The sequence below is a fragment of the Esox lucius genome, chromosome 17 (genome assembly GCF_011004845.1).
Source record: "Esox lucius isolate fEsoLuc1 chromosome 17, fEsoLuc1.pri, whole genome shotgun sequence".
NCBI classification, from domain to species: domain Eukaryota; kingdom Metazoa; phylum Chordata; class Actinopteri; order Esociformes; family Esocidae; genus Esox; species Esox lucius.
This window is the reverse complement of record NC_047585.1, coordinates 34,811,434-34,825,798: the sequence shown is the minus strand read 5'-3', so window position 1 is coordinate 34,825,798 and position 14,365 is coordinate 34,811,434. Positions and strand designations below refer to the sequence as shown.

At 42.4% G+C, this 14,365-nt stretch overlaps 1 protein-coding gene across 10 annotated transcripts in view; it reads left to right on the top strand.

Annotated features, from left to right (window-relative positions):
- Nucleotides 1–14,365, top strand: part of LOC105016910 (calcium-dependent secretion activator 1) — a 101,856-nt gene that overhangs the window by 52,056 nt on the left and 35,435 nt on the right. For all 10 annotated transcript variants that reach the window (XM_020055513.2, XM_034287351.1, XM_020055515.2 and 7 more), the window contains exons 4-6: nt 3,815–3,895; nt 4,275–4,508; nt 6,654–6,775. In XM_020055513.2, coding sequence (XP_019911072.1) covers nt 3,815–3,895; nt 4,275–4,508; nt 6,654–6,775 — 437 coding nt within the window. The remainder of the gene's footprint in view (nt 1–3,814; nt 3,896–4,274; nt 4,509–6,653; nt 6,776–14,365) is intronic.

Genomic DNA, 14,365 nt, shown 5'->3' with positions numbered 1-14,365 from the left:
TACCTGCTATAGATCAATATGTAGTTCATCAGTGTGTATTACCTGCAATAGATCAATATGTAGCTAATCAGTGTGTAGTACCAGCTATAGATCACTATGTAGTTCATCAGTGTGTAGTACCTGCTATAGATCAATATGTAGCTAATCAGTGTGTAGTACCAGCTATAGATCACTATGTAGCAAATCGGTGTGTAGTACCAGCTATAGATCACTATGTAGTTCATCAGTGTGTAGTACCTGCTATAGATCACTATGTAGCAAATCACTGTGTAGTACCAGCTATAGATCACTATGTAGTTCATCAATGTGTAGTACCAGCTATAGATCACTATGTAGCTAATCACTGTGTACTACCAGCTGTAGATCACTATGTAGTTCATCAGTGTGTAATACCAGCTATAGATCACTATGTAGCTAATCAGTGTGTAGTACTTGTTATACATAACTATTTAGTTTATCAGTGTGTAGTACCAGCTATAGATCACTATTTACCAGCTATAGATCACTATGTAGTTCATCAGTGTGTTGTATCAGCTATAGATCACTATGTACCAGCTATACATCACTATGTAGCTAATCAGTCTGTAGTACCAGCTATACATCACTATGTAGCAAATCACTGAGTACTACCAGCTGTAGATCACTATGTAGTTCATCAGTGTGTAATACCAGCTATAGATCACTATGTAGTTCATCAGTGTGTAGTACCAGCTATAGATCACTATGTAGTTCATCAGTGTGTAGGACCAGCTATAGTTCACTATGTAGTTCATCAGTGTGTAGTACCAGCTATAGATCACTATGTAGTTCATCAGTGTGTAGTACCAGCTATAGATCACTATGTAGTTCATCAGTGTGTAGTACCAGCTATAGATCACTATGTACCATCTGTAGATCACTGTGTAGTTCTTCAGTGTGTAGTACCAGCTGTAGATCACTGTGTAGTTATCTGGGGCGTCATGCGGTTGTCCTTGTGGAGGTGCGTCAGTGCTGGGAGTTAGTGGTTGGTTTGGAGTGTGTGTCTGTGTGTGTGTGTGAGTGAGTGGGCGGGTGAAAGTACTCTGCCTGTGTGACATGACTTGAGGGCTGAACCTGGCTAAGCCGTCACGTTGCTGTGGACTCCACAGAGAGTGAGTGGGTGGTACACATGTCACAACGTTTCAGACACACGCAGCTATGACAGGATCCAAGAAGAGGGACAGGCCGGTATATGGTGGGGGACAAGGAGAGGGGGGGAGAGTGATATTTAGAGAGAAGGCGGGGGAGGGGGTAATTGTCTTGGGAACAGTTACTTGCTGATGGTGGCACAATACATTTATCTACAGTGGACATCAAGGCCAGTATGGATGGGCCTCCAGAGAGATTATTGTTTAGGGAGACATTATTCCTTATAGTCTGTCAGAGACATATAGAGACTATGAATGTTCAGCGAGCACCACTTTCTCCTCAACTGGTCTTTTCAAAGGGAATTGATAGAGGTTCTCTTGTATTGTTGGAACACCAACATTTCTAGAATAAAGGCTCTAACATGGTGGCTTTTCTAAAAGGCTGCCAGACTCCTGATGGATGGCTGTTGTCTATATACCATAGGCATACCATATCTCCTTTGATATTCTAGCTGCCCTTCAAAGGGACATATACTGTGTATTCTATGGGATGAGTATATCCATATAGGGTTAGGCTTGTACTTTTACTATGTACTGTCGCTATCTACTGTATACGGTAAGTGTTTCATTCTCTCTCTACCTACTAATCAAAGAAATGGGACTGCTCTTTTTCGCCTCATCTCAGTTGCATCCCGATTTCATATTTGTCTCTGTGTACAAGAGCCACGCAGTTGCAAGAAGCAGACCAGAAGTTGAATGAAACGTGTGGGCGCGCAACATTGACATTTGGTTGGTTTTGTTCATTTACTCAACATCAGTCAGCAATTCATATTACTCATTCTTTATCAGAATGTTAGTCCTACGACCAACAGCAGACAGGAACGGATACAGGTTGCTAAAAAAGTTACATGGTGAGCTAAAATCCAATCGAAATCCAGTTTTAGTCTAGAACCTCTGGGCTGTTACTGATTACTACTTCAGTGGAGATTTTCCATTTGTAGAGCTTTATTGTCCAGAACTTCTGTAAGGGTAACCTGTGTCTGGAATACTGTAACTATGCCAAAAATCTAGGTTTTTCTCAATTAGCAACACAGTTTTTATTTACGTAGTGTGAATCCAATCCCCCATCCTGAGATCAGAGCAGATAAACATGTTGACCTTTAACCCTGTGACCCTTGGCTATATAGAGGGCATAATGGAGAATGTATTGATTACCCAGCTCGGTGGTGATGGCCTCCGGGGCCCATGGTGTATGTCTAAATAATCTCTCCTTTGTCCTGAAGTATGCACTCATTTACCTCTTCCCTTGAAAAATCTACAGTAATTGGATTTGTGGAGGCAATGTCTTGTGGGAGTTGCCAATATATTTATTAATCAAGTCATTTACTTTCAGTGTAAAGTGAGAGAGTGGGGACAAAGCCAGTATTCACAAAGACTGCTGATTTGCGATCAGTTTAACCAAGATCTACTATGTGGCACCTTTTAAAACAGACTCTGGTCTAAATAGTTTTTAGTGATAGTCACTATTTAAAGTAATGTACGGGAGATGTATCATTTTTATTTGAAATATTCATTGTGTCATATTTATGAAAGATGAGTCTCATATGTTGGGGATTGCAATTCACATGAGCTCCTGTGGTCAGTACAGTTCTCATTTGGTACCCTGCCGATGAAGCAGAATGTATTTGTTTGTCTTTATTCATAGAGAAAACAGTGCTTCAGTTCTCAAACTCATTTCATCACAACCTTTTACCAATGAATGATACCAGCCACTGGAAACACTGTGATTCTATAACAGTTACAGCTGGGAACAGCTGGCACACCAGGAGACCTGTTACTAATGAAAGTGATTAAACTGTCATTACATTAATACATTGATTAATTTTCTGCCTTTTTCAATTTTGTGAATTGCACAAAAGAACGTTTGGACAATGGATTGCTCAACAAAATTAGGTACTGTTCACCAATAAAAATGAATGTAGGCATAGACTGGCACATATGTGCACATACTGTATTTTTTAGATATTAGCTAGATTTGGTAAACGTTTGGTGTAAAAACTAAACATTTTTTAATTAACCCTTTATTTAACCAGGAAAGGCTCAGTGAGATTAAACATATCTTGACCAGTGTCCTGGCTCTCCTGTTTATGTATCTCTCCTGTTTATATCTCACATCACATGAGCCTGTCCCTCCTGTGTACGTCTCACATCATATGAACCCGCCTGTCCTGTGTCTCCTATGTATGTCTCACATCATATGAACCCGTCTGTCCTTTGTCTCCTGTGTATGTCTCACATCATATGAACCCATCTGTCCTGTGACTCCTGTTTATGTCTCACATCACATGAGCCTGTCTCTCCTGTTTATGTCTCACATCACGTGAGCCGGTCCCTCCTGTGTAAGTCTCACATCACATGAGCCTGTCTTTCCTGTGTCTGGGTCACTTCATATGAACTTGTCTCTCCTGTGTCTCCTGTGTATCTCACATCACATTAACCTGTCTCTACTGTATATGTCTCACATCATATGAACCCGTCTGTCCTATGTCTCCTGTGTATGTCTCACATCATATGAACTTGTCTCTCCTGTGTAAGTCTCACATCATATGAACCTGTCTCTCCTGTGTATGTTTCACATCACATGAACCTTTTTCTCCTGTGTATGTCTCACATCACATGAACCTGTCTCTCCTGTGTCTCTCCTTCAGCTGGACAACCTGGATGAACAGGCTGCTCAGATCAGAAGAGAGCTGGATGGTCGCCTGCAGATGGCCGATCAGATTGCCAGGGTGAGTCTGGTGACATTGTGTAGAGTCAGACGTAAACCCCACCTGTTGGTCAACGTCAAACCAGTTTATACTGTGTGACACATAAACTAGTACACACTGCATGATACATCCACTGGGCTCTCAGCAAACAACAGTGAACTAAAGACACAGACCCTGTGCCAAATGTGTTGTTCCATGAAACATTAATTCCCATCTACATTGACAATATAATGTGTATATTTATATTCATTTTGTAGTTAACGTGTTATGCATCTTCAGGGCAACTAGGTGACGTGTACATGAATGCCTACTTGTAGTAAAAACACTTATAGTACATAGTATAATTTATAGTAAAATCTCATATAACCTAGTCACTGCTGGGATGTTTTCTCCTTCAAAGGGTGGAAAGTTTCCGAAATTTGTGTCAAAAGAGATGGAGCAGATGTACATAGAGGAGTTGAAGGCGTCAGTAAACCAGCTGATGGCCAATCTGGAGAGCATGCCGGTGTCCAAGGGAGGGGAGTTCAAACTGCAGAAGCTGAAGAAAGGACACAACACCTCCATCATGGACATGGGTCAGGAAGATGAGAACACGCTGTCCAAGTCGGATGTGGTGCTCTCCTTCACTCTAGAGGTAGGAGCCCGAGACAATCTGGAGGCTCTACCGTAACTATGACAAATCCACTATTACCCTATGTTTAATAAGATATGCCTCGGTATCATGCTTGAGGAGGCAGGACACGAGGAGCCGAGCTAGAGATCATTCCTTTATTCGATCACTTCAAAACATCTAACAAAGGAGAGCCAACAACCATGAACTGGCATGCTTATGGCCCAAACAAAGATCCACAGCGTGAGGAGGACAAACTTAACTTAAATAGGATCCCCATGTAGAGGCAACGCAGGGAAACCACAAACCAGTGCGGTGATGCCTCGAGGCATCTCATCTGCCAGGCTCCGACCATCATCCCCAGACTAACATAGAGATGGCTAGGGCCATCCCATCTGCCAGGCCCTGACCATCACCCCCAGACTAACATAGAGATGGCTAGGTCCATTTCCATCTGCCAGGCCCTGACCATCACCCCCAGATTAACATAGAGATGGCTAGGGCCATCTCATCTGCCAGGCCCCGACCGTCACCCCCAGACTAACATAGAGATGGCTAGGGCCATCCCATCTGCCAGACCCCGACCATCACCCCCAGACTAACATAGACACTAGGGCTGCACGATAAATTTAATTGCGATATTAATAGTTCAGTGTTTTGACACAGGTTACACCTAAAAAACACTGTGCTTTAACTCAGTTTTAATTCAGTTTTAATTCAGGACATTATCTAGACTAAGATCTCTGTTTGTAAGTGAGATTTTCTACGCTGTTTATACACATGTTTGAAAATCGCAAATCATAACTGCTGTATTTGTCAAAGATATCGCAATTCAAAATTTTATCCAAATTGTGCAGCCCTACTTGACCCGTTTTTCCAGTATTAAAGAAGTCAGGACTATTGGCATACACTCAGTTGAAGAGAAATTAACATGCACAGTTACACAGTTACTCTCATAGACAGATCTTTTCATATGCTGATATCTTTATTAAGTCATCATAAACAATATCTACCTATTTCTTTACCATGGCTCTGTCCACTGGGAATACAACGATTTGTCAATCTGGCTCATCGTAAAACTCGATTTGTTCTCTTCCATGTGTCTATTGATTATTTTAGCATGTAGAAACATTTCAGATCAAAGTCCCAGTGTGTGTCATTTTATGTTTTAAATGTCATTATACACATCTTGACAGATGTGTCTGTATTCTAGAAAAGGGCCCATTTTCAAAACACTTGAACTACTAGCGTGGATTATGGTCCTCCTTCTCGTTTGTTGGGGTTTAAGAGGCATTACTGATCCCCGCTCATACTATGGGATGCTTGTGAATATATACTCAGTGTAGATTGCAAACAGATCTCTCCAACCAGAAAGAGAATACATATTGTCGAACACCAGGGTAAAATTACAAATCTCTAGGTGGACCTGGGTAATGTATCGAAACAAAATAATACTTCCTTTGTGAATTTAAAGCAACAAATTTTAACTCCAGTAAAATGTAATACCGTAAAATCTCACAGTTACTCCTGGCATGACAAAAGATCTAAGAGAATAAGATTACTCACAGGAGCTGTTTCTGTTGCTGAAGGAAGTGTAATTCTACATGGGCAGCTTAATACCACTAGCCCTCAGCAGTTGATTGTAGTGCAGAGAAGATGCAGTGATTATGGTGCTAGGACTGAAACTGCTGCTTTATAGATTGGAGAGGCTGGCCTGATTTGTAGCTTTTGTCATTGGATTTAGTGATTGGGCTTTTGGCCCCTGTTGTCTTTTCCCATTTTAATGATAATAGGTTTTAGTTTGCTTGAGTAGGCCTCTGTCTTTGTGTCTTCCTGTCAGTCTGTGTACGGTTCAAAGAGATATTGTATCTGTAGATGACCAGAGACTTTTAAAGTAATGAATGTGCTTTTTTATGAGGTTATACTGTATATGAGTTTCTGCCTTGGAATAACAGGGGCAGTGTGACTGTTTTATAGGACACAACAAAATGTAAATGGTGGTTGGTGGTTTTACCAGGTACAGAGTTCTGTTCCAATCAGAGTGGTGCCCTGTTACAGAACACTCTTGTGCAGACCTGATGCGGGCTGTGTTTCGTGTCATTTCTACTACAGTTTGAATCTCACAGACACACCGGCGGTTTTGCCCTGCTGTTTTTGTGTGACCTCCAGGTGGTGATCATGGAGGTGGTGGGGCTGAAGTCTCTGGCTCCTAATCGGATTGTGTACTGCACCATGGAGGTGGAAGGAGGGGAGAAACTGCAGACAGACCAGGCTGAGGCCTCCAAGCCAACGTAAGATATTGCTATCTTTTTCTTTTCATGTCTTTACTCCTCCCTTCATCTATCATCTCTTTAGCTTGATCTCTGTTTCTCACTCTTTTTGCTCTGTCCCTGCTTGGGCGGTGACACATAATGTTTTGGATAACGGTTGTTGGCTGGCAAAATAGCCATAGTTACCGCAATATCTGTTTTAATAAATGCCAAAAAAAATCTATCTATCTGGCAGTCTCTTTCTTTCTCTGTCTCTTTTCATCTCTGCCTCTCTCTCCTGAACTCTTTACCTGCCTGTGGTTAACATGCATGCACTCATGTATTATTGTCTTTTCATCTGAATGCAGTCATCTTGACTTCATGCTTTAATTCAGTCAGCTGTTTAAGGTGCGGAATGAAACTCACAGAAAAATTCTCCATGGTAAATCTATAGATGTCTGATCAACATTACAAGAAGGTTCTTCTTTTTTGAATTTCACCTGGAGGTGTAACCACATGTACAGTGGGGAGAACAAGTATTTGATACACTGCCAATTTTGCAGGTTTACCTACTTACAAAGCATGTAGAGGTCTGTAATTTTTTATCATAGGTACACTTCAACTGTGAGAGACGGAATCTAAAAATCCAGAAAATCACATTGTATGATTTTTAAATAATTAATTAGCATTTTATTGCATGACATAAGTATTTGATCACCTACCAACCAGTAAGAATTCCGGCTCTCACAGACCTGTTAGTTTTTCTTTAAGAAGCCCTCCTGTTCTCCACTCATTACCTGTATTATCTGCACCTGTTTGAACTCGTTACCTGTATAAAAGACCTGTCCACACACTCAATCAAACAGACAACAACCTGGGGCCACAGTCTGTAAGAAAACCATTAGTAACACACTACACTGTCATGGATTAAAACACTGCAGCGCATGTACAGGCACGTCTGAAGTTTGCCAACGACCATCTGGATGATCCAAAGGAGGAATGGGAGAAGGTCATGTGGTCTGATGAGACAAAAATAGAGCTTTTTGGTCTAAACTCCACTCACCGTGTTTGGAGGAAGAAGAAGGATGAGTACAACCCCAAGAACACCATCCCAACCGTGATGCATGGAGGTGGAAACATTGTTCTTTGAGGATGCTTTTCTGGAAAGGGGACAGGATGACTGCACCGTATTGAGGGGAGGATGGATGGGGCCATGTATCGCGAGATCTTGGCCAAAAACCACCTTCCCTCAGTAAGGGCATTGAAGATGGGTTGTGGCTGGATCATCCAGCATGACAACGACCCGAAACACACAGCCAGGGCAACTAAGGAGTGGCTCCGTAAGAAGCATCTCAAGGTCTGAAGGCCTGAAACTAATAGAACATCTTTGGAGGGAGCTGAAAGTCTGTATTGCCCAGAGACGACCCCAAAACCTGAAGGATCTGGAGAAGGTCTGTATGGAAGAGTGGGCCAAAATCCCTGCTGCAGTGTGTGCAAACCTGGTCAAGAACTACAGGAAACGTACGATCTCTGTAACTGTAAACAAAGGTTTCTGTATGAAATATTAAGTTTTGCTTTTCTGATGTATCAAATACTTACGTCATGCAATAAATTGCAAATTAATTACTTAAAAATCATACAATTTGATTTTCTGGATTTTTGTTTTAGATTCCGTCACTCACAGTTGAAGAGTACCTATGATAAAAATACAGACCTCTACATGCTTTGTAAGTGGGAAAACCTGCAAAATTGGCAGTGTATCAAATACTTGTACTCCCCACTGTAGATAGATACACATCTAACTGAAGACATCTATTTGGTTCAAAACCTTAATTGGCTCAGTGTGGTTACCTCCTTTCATTACCTCTTCCTGAACATGAAAGGGGTGATGGTGATGGTGGTGAAGAGGTAGATGGTGATGCTGTGTTAGGAAGCTGTCTGTTAGGTAACAGTATGTCAGTGACACCAGCCCATCTCTCCTGTGATGTCCCACGTGGGATTATCAGCTATTTCAGGGACCTGTCATCCTGCCTTCTTCCCTGACACTGATTCAGGTACCATTTTTCTAATGCGATGGAGATTAGAGATACAGAGTGTGTGTTTGGGTGTGGTGGGAGGGGCCAAACAGTGGGAAAGAGGGAGGGGGGGAGAGAGAGAGAGAGAGAGAGAGAGATGAAGAACAGACGATGAAAGAGAAAGTTATTGGGTGACAGACAGAGGCCAAGAGAAAATAAATGTGACGGAAAGAGGTGCTAGTGAGGGTGAGAGAAAGACTGTGAGGAAGAGAGAGGAAGAGAGGAAGGGCTGAAACGTAAGAGACAGGAGAGGTGGGGGTAGAGAAAGGTGAGGTAGAGTGAAAAAGAAAGGGGAGTGAGTGGAAAGGATGAAATAGTAGAGACGCAGAGACTTGGGTGAAAATGGAGAAATGGAGTGAGAGAGAGAGACTGATGGAAGGAGAGAGATGGAGGGAGAGAGTTAGACTGATGGAGGGAGAGAGATGGAGGGAGAGAGTTAGACTGATGGAGGGAGAGAGATGGAGGGAGAGAGTTAGACTGATGGAGGAAGAGAGATGGAGGGAGAGAGTTAGACTGATGGAGGGAGAGAGATAGAGGGAAAGAGATGGAATGGAGAGAGGTAAAGGGATAGGAGGAGAGAGAGAGATGGAGGGAGAGAGGAGGGGAGAGCAGCCTCGGTATGTGACCCCAGTTGAGTGCAGCCAGGCGGGAAGAGGCTGATTAGGACAAAGCATCTCAATGAAGCAGGAAAAAGTCCCCCTCCAGCTCCTGGAAATGACCAGAATCACGTTCTGCTACAATCACTTGTAGCTAGCTCTCTACCTATCTCTCGCATACCATCACACACATACCCACCCACACACATGCACACACACAGATACAATACAACACGGCACACACAGTGGAAAAACACTGCAAACACACAGCAACATACAGAGCTCACAGGTACAAGTACACACTCCTTCACATGAAAACATGATTCACCGCTAGCACCCTGACCTGACGGGCATAATGGTGAAGTCATCCACAGTGGAATCTACGCCTTAGGTGTGAGAAATGCACTTTGCTAATTAAATTCATATTTTTTTAATTAACCCTGTTCTGCCCTCGCATTGCGTTCCTGTACAAAACTAGACAGCTAACAACTGGTCTTTAATAAACTTTCAAAGGTGCAACTTTTCAATTAACTTGAAACTGAAGAATTCGCTGTGAAACAAAAAAGTACAGAAAATTAATATGCATATTGCTATATAAACTAGCATGATGGACTCCATGTTATACAAATATCACCAAACTAACATGTCAATTCTGCTAACAATTCAACCTACCACATAGTAAGAATTAACTCGCTCAATCAACATTAGGTTAGAGCCAAGTGGAAATATGCGGTTGTCAAATACACATCATCAGTTTGTTTGATGAATGTGAAGTTATGCTTGCTAACTGGCTAGGTAAATGGCTAACAAAGTACAACCAAACGAAAAGACAATTTACATTTTTGAACTATCTTAACTATACCAAAAACAACTTCACCACTATTGATATACGTTAATTCAGCTTACAAGCCGAACGCTTTTCCAAGGCTAACGCGAAATAAGATGTCGAAGCACTGAAAGGTTAAACCGTTCCTTTGGTGTTTCTCTAGATTGCATGCAGCGATTGCATTTACATCCTCGTATTGCGCAGTCTACAATACCACAAAGCTCTAGTAGGAGGCGTGTAACACTATTAAATGAAAGGAAATCAATCATGATAACTACAACAGTCTCTTGCCTTCTAAACAGGAAGGCAGCGCTAACCCAGCATTCCACATGAAACAACAGACACATCCTTTGTGTCAGCAACCCCCATCTTGATGATAAACAATGCACACGGATGCAAGGTCACATCAGTACCACAACGACCAAATCCAGACTGTGGTCCATAGGTCCCACAGGGTTGTGGAAGCGTCCTATGCAGCAGTGACTATTTAGTCTTTTATATTGCGGGTTATTAATTGTAGACCTGCTCCCAGTCATTCAGCCAGATATGGATACAACGTATGTGTGTGCAGTATGGAATTCATCAATCCACCACAGGGACGCTGCTTCCATTGGCACAGCGACCATCATGATCGTGTAATGGCTCCCTCTTTAGTCTAACACACACACACACATACTGAAGGTTTTATTTGGATCCACAAATCAGCGTGTCCTTCCACGTAGGATTCAAACATCACAAAGGTGTGTGCATCAACAGATTAGATACAAATAGTAGCATCTTTTTGACCACAGCCGAGCTGCCTGGCACCACTGACACAGGCCAGTGTCTCGTCAGCCTTTTTCTGGTGACTGATGTAGAACTGCAATCTGAGACACAAACACAAAGAGACTTTCTCCAGTGGCCTTGCTCAAACTGACATTTCAAACCTCTCTGTACAGGATGAGACATGTCCTGACTTATCTAGGTTCAACTGTATGCTCCCTGAAGATACTAGCTACAGCATTGCCATAATTCTTATTGTTTGAAAATCCATACTCGATAAATGATCAATAAAAATAAAATAAAGGTCCAGTTGTGAAATAGAATTCCATCCACATTCCCAGTGTGAAATAATATCCCAGTGATGAGATGATATCCCAGTGATGAGATGAGATCTCAGTGATGAGATGAGATCTCAGTGATGAGATGAGATACCAGTGATGAGATGAGCCCGGTGGTGGTGGATGGTGTTGTCATGGACGGTGATGCTGTGGTCCCTAGTCCCCTTCCTGCCTACACTCACATCGACACTCACAGATGCAGCTCACGTAGATGCACACCCACAGCAGGTGAAACCACACACAGCTACTCAGACACAGACATTTAGAACACACACACAGCCACTCAGACACAGACCTTTAGAACACACACACAGCCACTCAGACACAGACCTTTAGAACACACACACAGCTACTCAGACACAGACATTTAGAACACACACACAGCCAATCAGACACAGACCTTTAGAACACACACACAGCCACTCAGACACAGACCTTTGGAACACACACACAGCCACTCAGACACAGACCTTTAGAACACACACACAGCCACTCAGACACAGACCTTTAGAACACACACAGCCACTCAGACACAGACCTTTAGAACACACACAGCCACTCAGACACAGACATTTAGAACAAACACACAGTCAGTCACAAACAGACATTTAGAACATGCAGCCTCACACTGCTTGCTCTGCCAAGTTCTGCCTTTCTTTCCCTCTGATGAGAACATCACATGCAGTAACATCAATATTAAAGACACAATAACTCCTAGTTACTGTACTTGTTAGTACATAGCATATATGTGTTTATAACACCGGTGTTTGAATCCTGAATGTTGATTGGATGAAAGATGTGATACAGCAGATGTAGAGACAGTATAACACGGGTATGACATCACCTCACCTTTTACTGATCTAACTGCATTGGCTCCCGGTATATAAGACCAATAAACCATATCATGGGTTTTGGGGAATTTGTTGTGTTGTGTTCTTATTCTAATCTTCACTGGATTTAATCCCAGCTTTATATGATGGTCATATACCAAACCTCCTTGTGGTCATATACCATACCTTCTCATGGCAATAAACTGTACCACACCTCCTCATGGTCATATACCATACCTCCTCATGGCAATAAACTGTACCACACCTCCTCATGGTCATATACCATACCTCCTCATGGCAATAAACTGTACCACACCTCGTCATGGTCATATACCACACCTCCTCATGGTCATATACCATACCTCCTCATGGTCAAGTACCACTCCTCCTCATGGTCATGTAACACACCTCCTCATGGTCATATACCACACCTGTATATATATACAGCTCCGGAAAGAATTAAGAGACCACTGCACCTTTTTCTTTCCTTTCCAAAAAAGTTGAAAAGGAAGGTTTTGAGTGAGGAAAGAAAAAAGGTACAGTGGTCTCTTAATTTTTCCAGAGCTGTATATAATGTATATACACTCACCTAAAGGATTATTAGGAACACCTGTTCAATCTCTCATTAATGCAATTATCTAATCAACCAATCACATGGCAGTTGCTTCAATGCATTTAGGGGTGTGGTCCTGGTCAAGACAATCTCCTGAACTCCAAACAGAATGTCAGAATGGGAAAGAAAGGTGATTTAAGCAATTTTGAGCGTGGCATGGTGGTTGGTGCCAGACGGGCCGGTCTGAGTATTTCACCATCTGCTCAGTTACTGGGATTTTCACGCACAACCATTTCTAGGGTTTTACAAAGAATGGTGTGAAAAGGGAAAAACATCCAGTATGCGGCAGTCCTGTGGGCGAAAGTGCCTTGTTGATGCTAGAGGTCAGAGGAGAATGGGCCGACTGATTCAAGCTGATAGAAGAGCAACTTTGACTGAAATAACCACTGGTTACAACCGAGGTATGCAGCAAAGCATTTGTGAAGCCACAACACGCACAGCCTTGAGGCGGATGGGCTACAACAGCAGAAGACCCCACCGGGTACCACTCATCTCCACTACAAATAGGAAAAAGAGGCTACAATTGGACAGTTGAAGACTGGAAGAATGTTGCCTGGTCTGATGAGTCTCTACCATTCAGATGGTAGAGTCAGAATTTGGTGTAAACAGAATGAGAACATGGATCCATCATGCCTTGTTGCCACTGTGCAGGCTGGTGGTGGTGGTGTAATGGTGTGGGGGATGTTTTCTTGGCACACTTTAGGCCCCTTAGTGCCAATTGGGCATCGTTTAAATGCCACGGCCTACCTGAGCATTGTTTCTGACCATGTCCTTCCCTTTATGACCACCATGTACCCATCCTCTGATGGCTACTTCCAGCAGGATAATGCACCATGTCACAAAGCTCGAATCATTTCAAATTGGTTTCTTGAACATGACAATGAGTTCACTGTACTGAAATGGCCCCCACAGTCACCAGATCTGAACCCAATAGAGCATCTTTGGGATGTGGTGGAACGGGAGCTTCGTGCCCTGGATGTGCATCCCACAAATCTCCATCAACTGCAAGATGCTATCTTATCAATATGGGCCAACATTTAATAATGCTTTCAGCACCTTGTTGAATCAATGCCATGTAGAATTAAAGCAGTTCTGAAGGCGAAAGAGGGTCAAACACAGTATTAGTATGGTGTTCCTAATAATCCTTTAGGTGAGTGTATATATATATTTATATTTATATATATATATATATATATATATATATATATATATATATATATATATATATATATATATATATATACACATACATACACATATACACACATCTTGGTGAATGTGTTTGTGTTGTCTCTGTGTAACTGGTAGTGATCCCTCAGGCTGTGCTTGTCTGCACAGGGCGCTTGGTGTGCTGGTCTCCCACTCAGTCTCACTCCATCTCCTCTGGAATAAATGTAAATGTTTTGGCACACGGTTGGTGTGACGAGGACCAGACAATGCATTTCATAGCTCCTCCTTCTTCCCAGCCCACTCTCTACAGGTTCAGTTGCAACCATGACAAATAAAGTGTTAGCTGCTTGTTTTGCTCTGACTCATAAGCCAGCAGTGAATTGCTCACACTGCCCCAGATTGGGGTTATCACCTCTCACTCT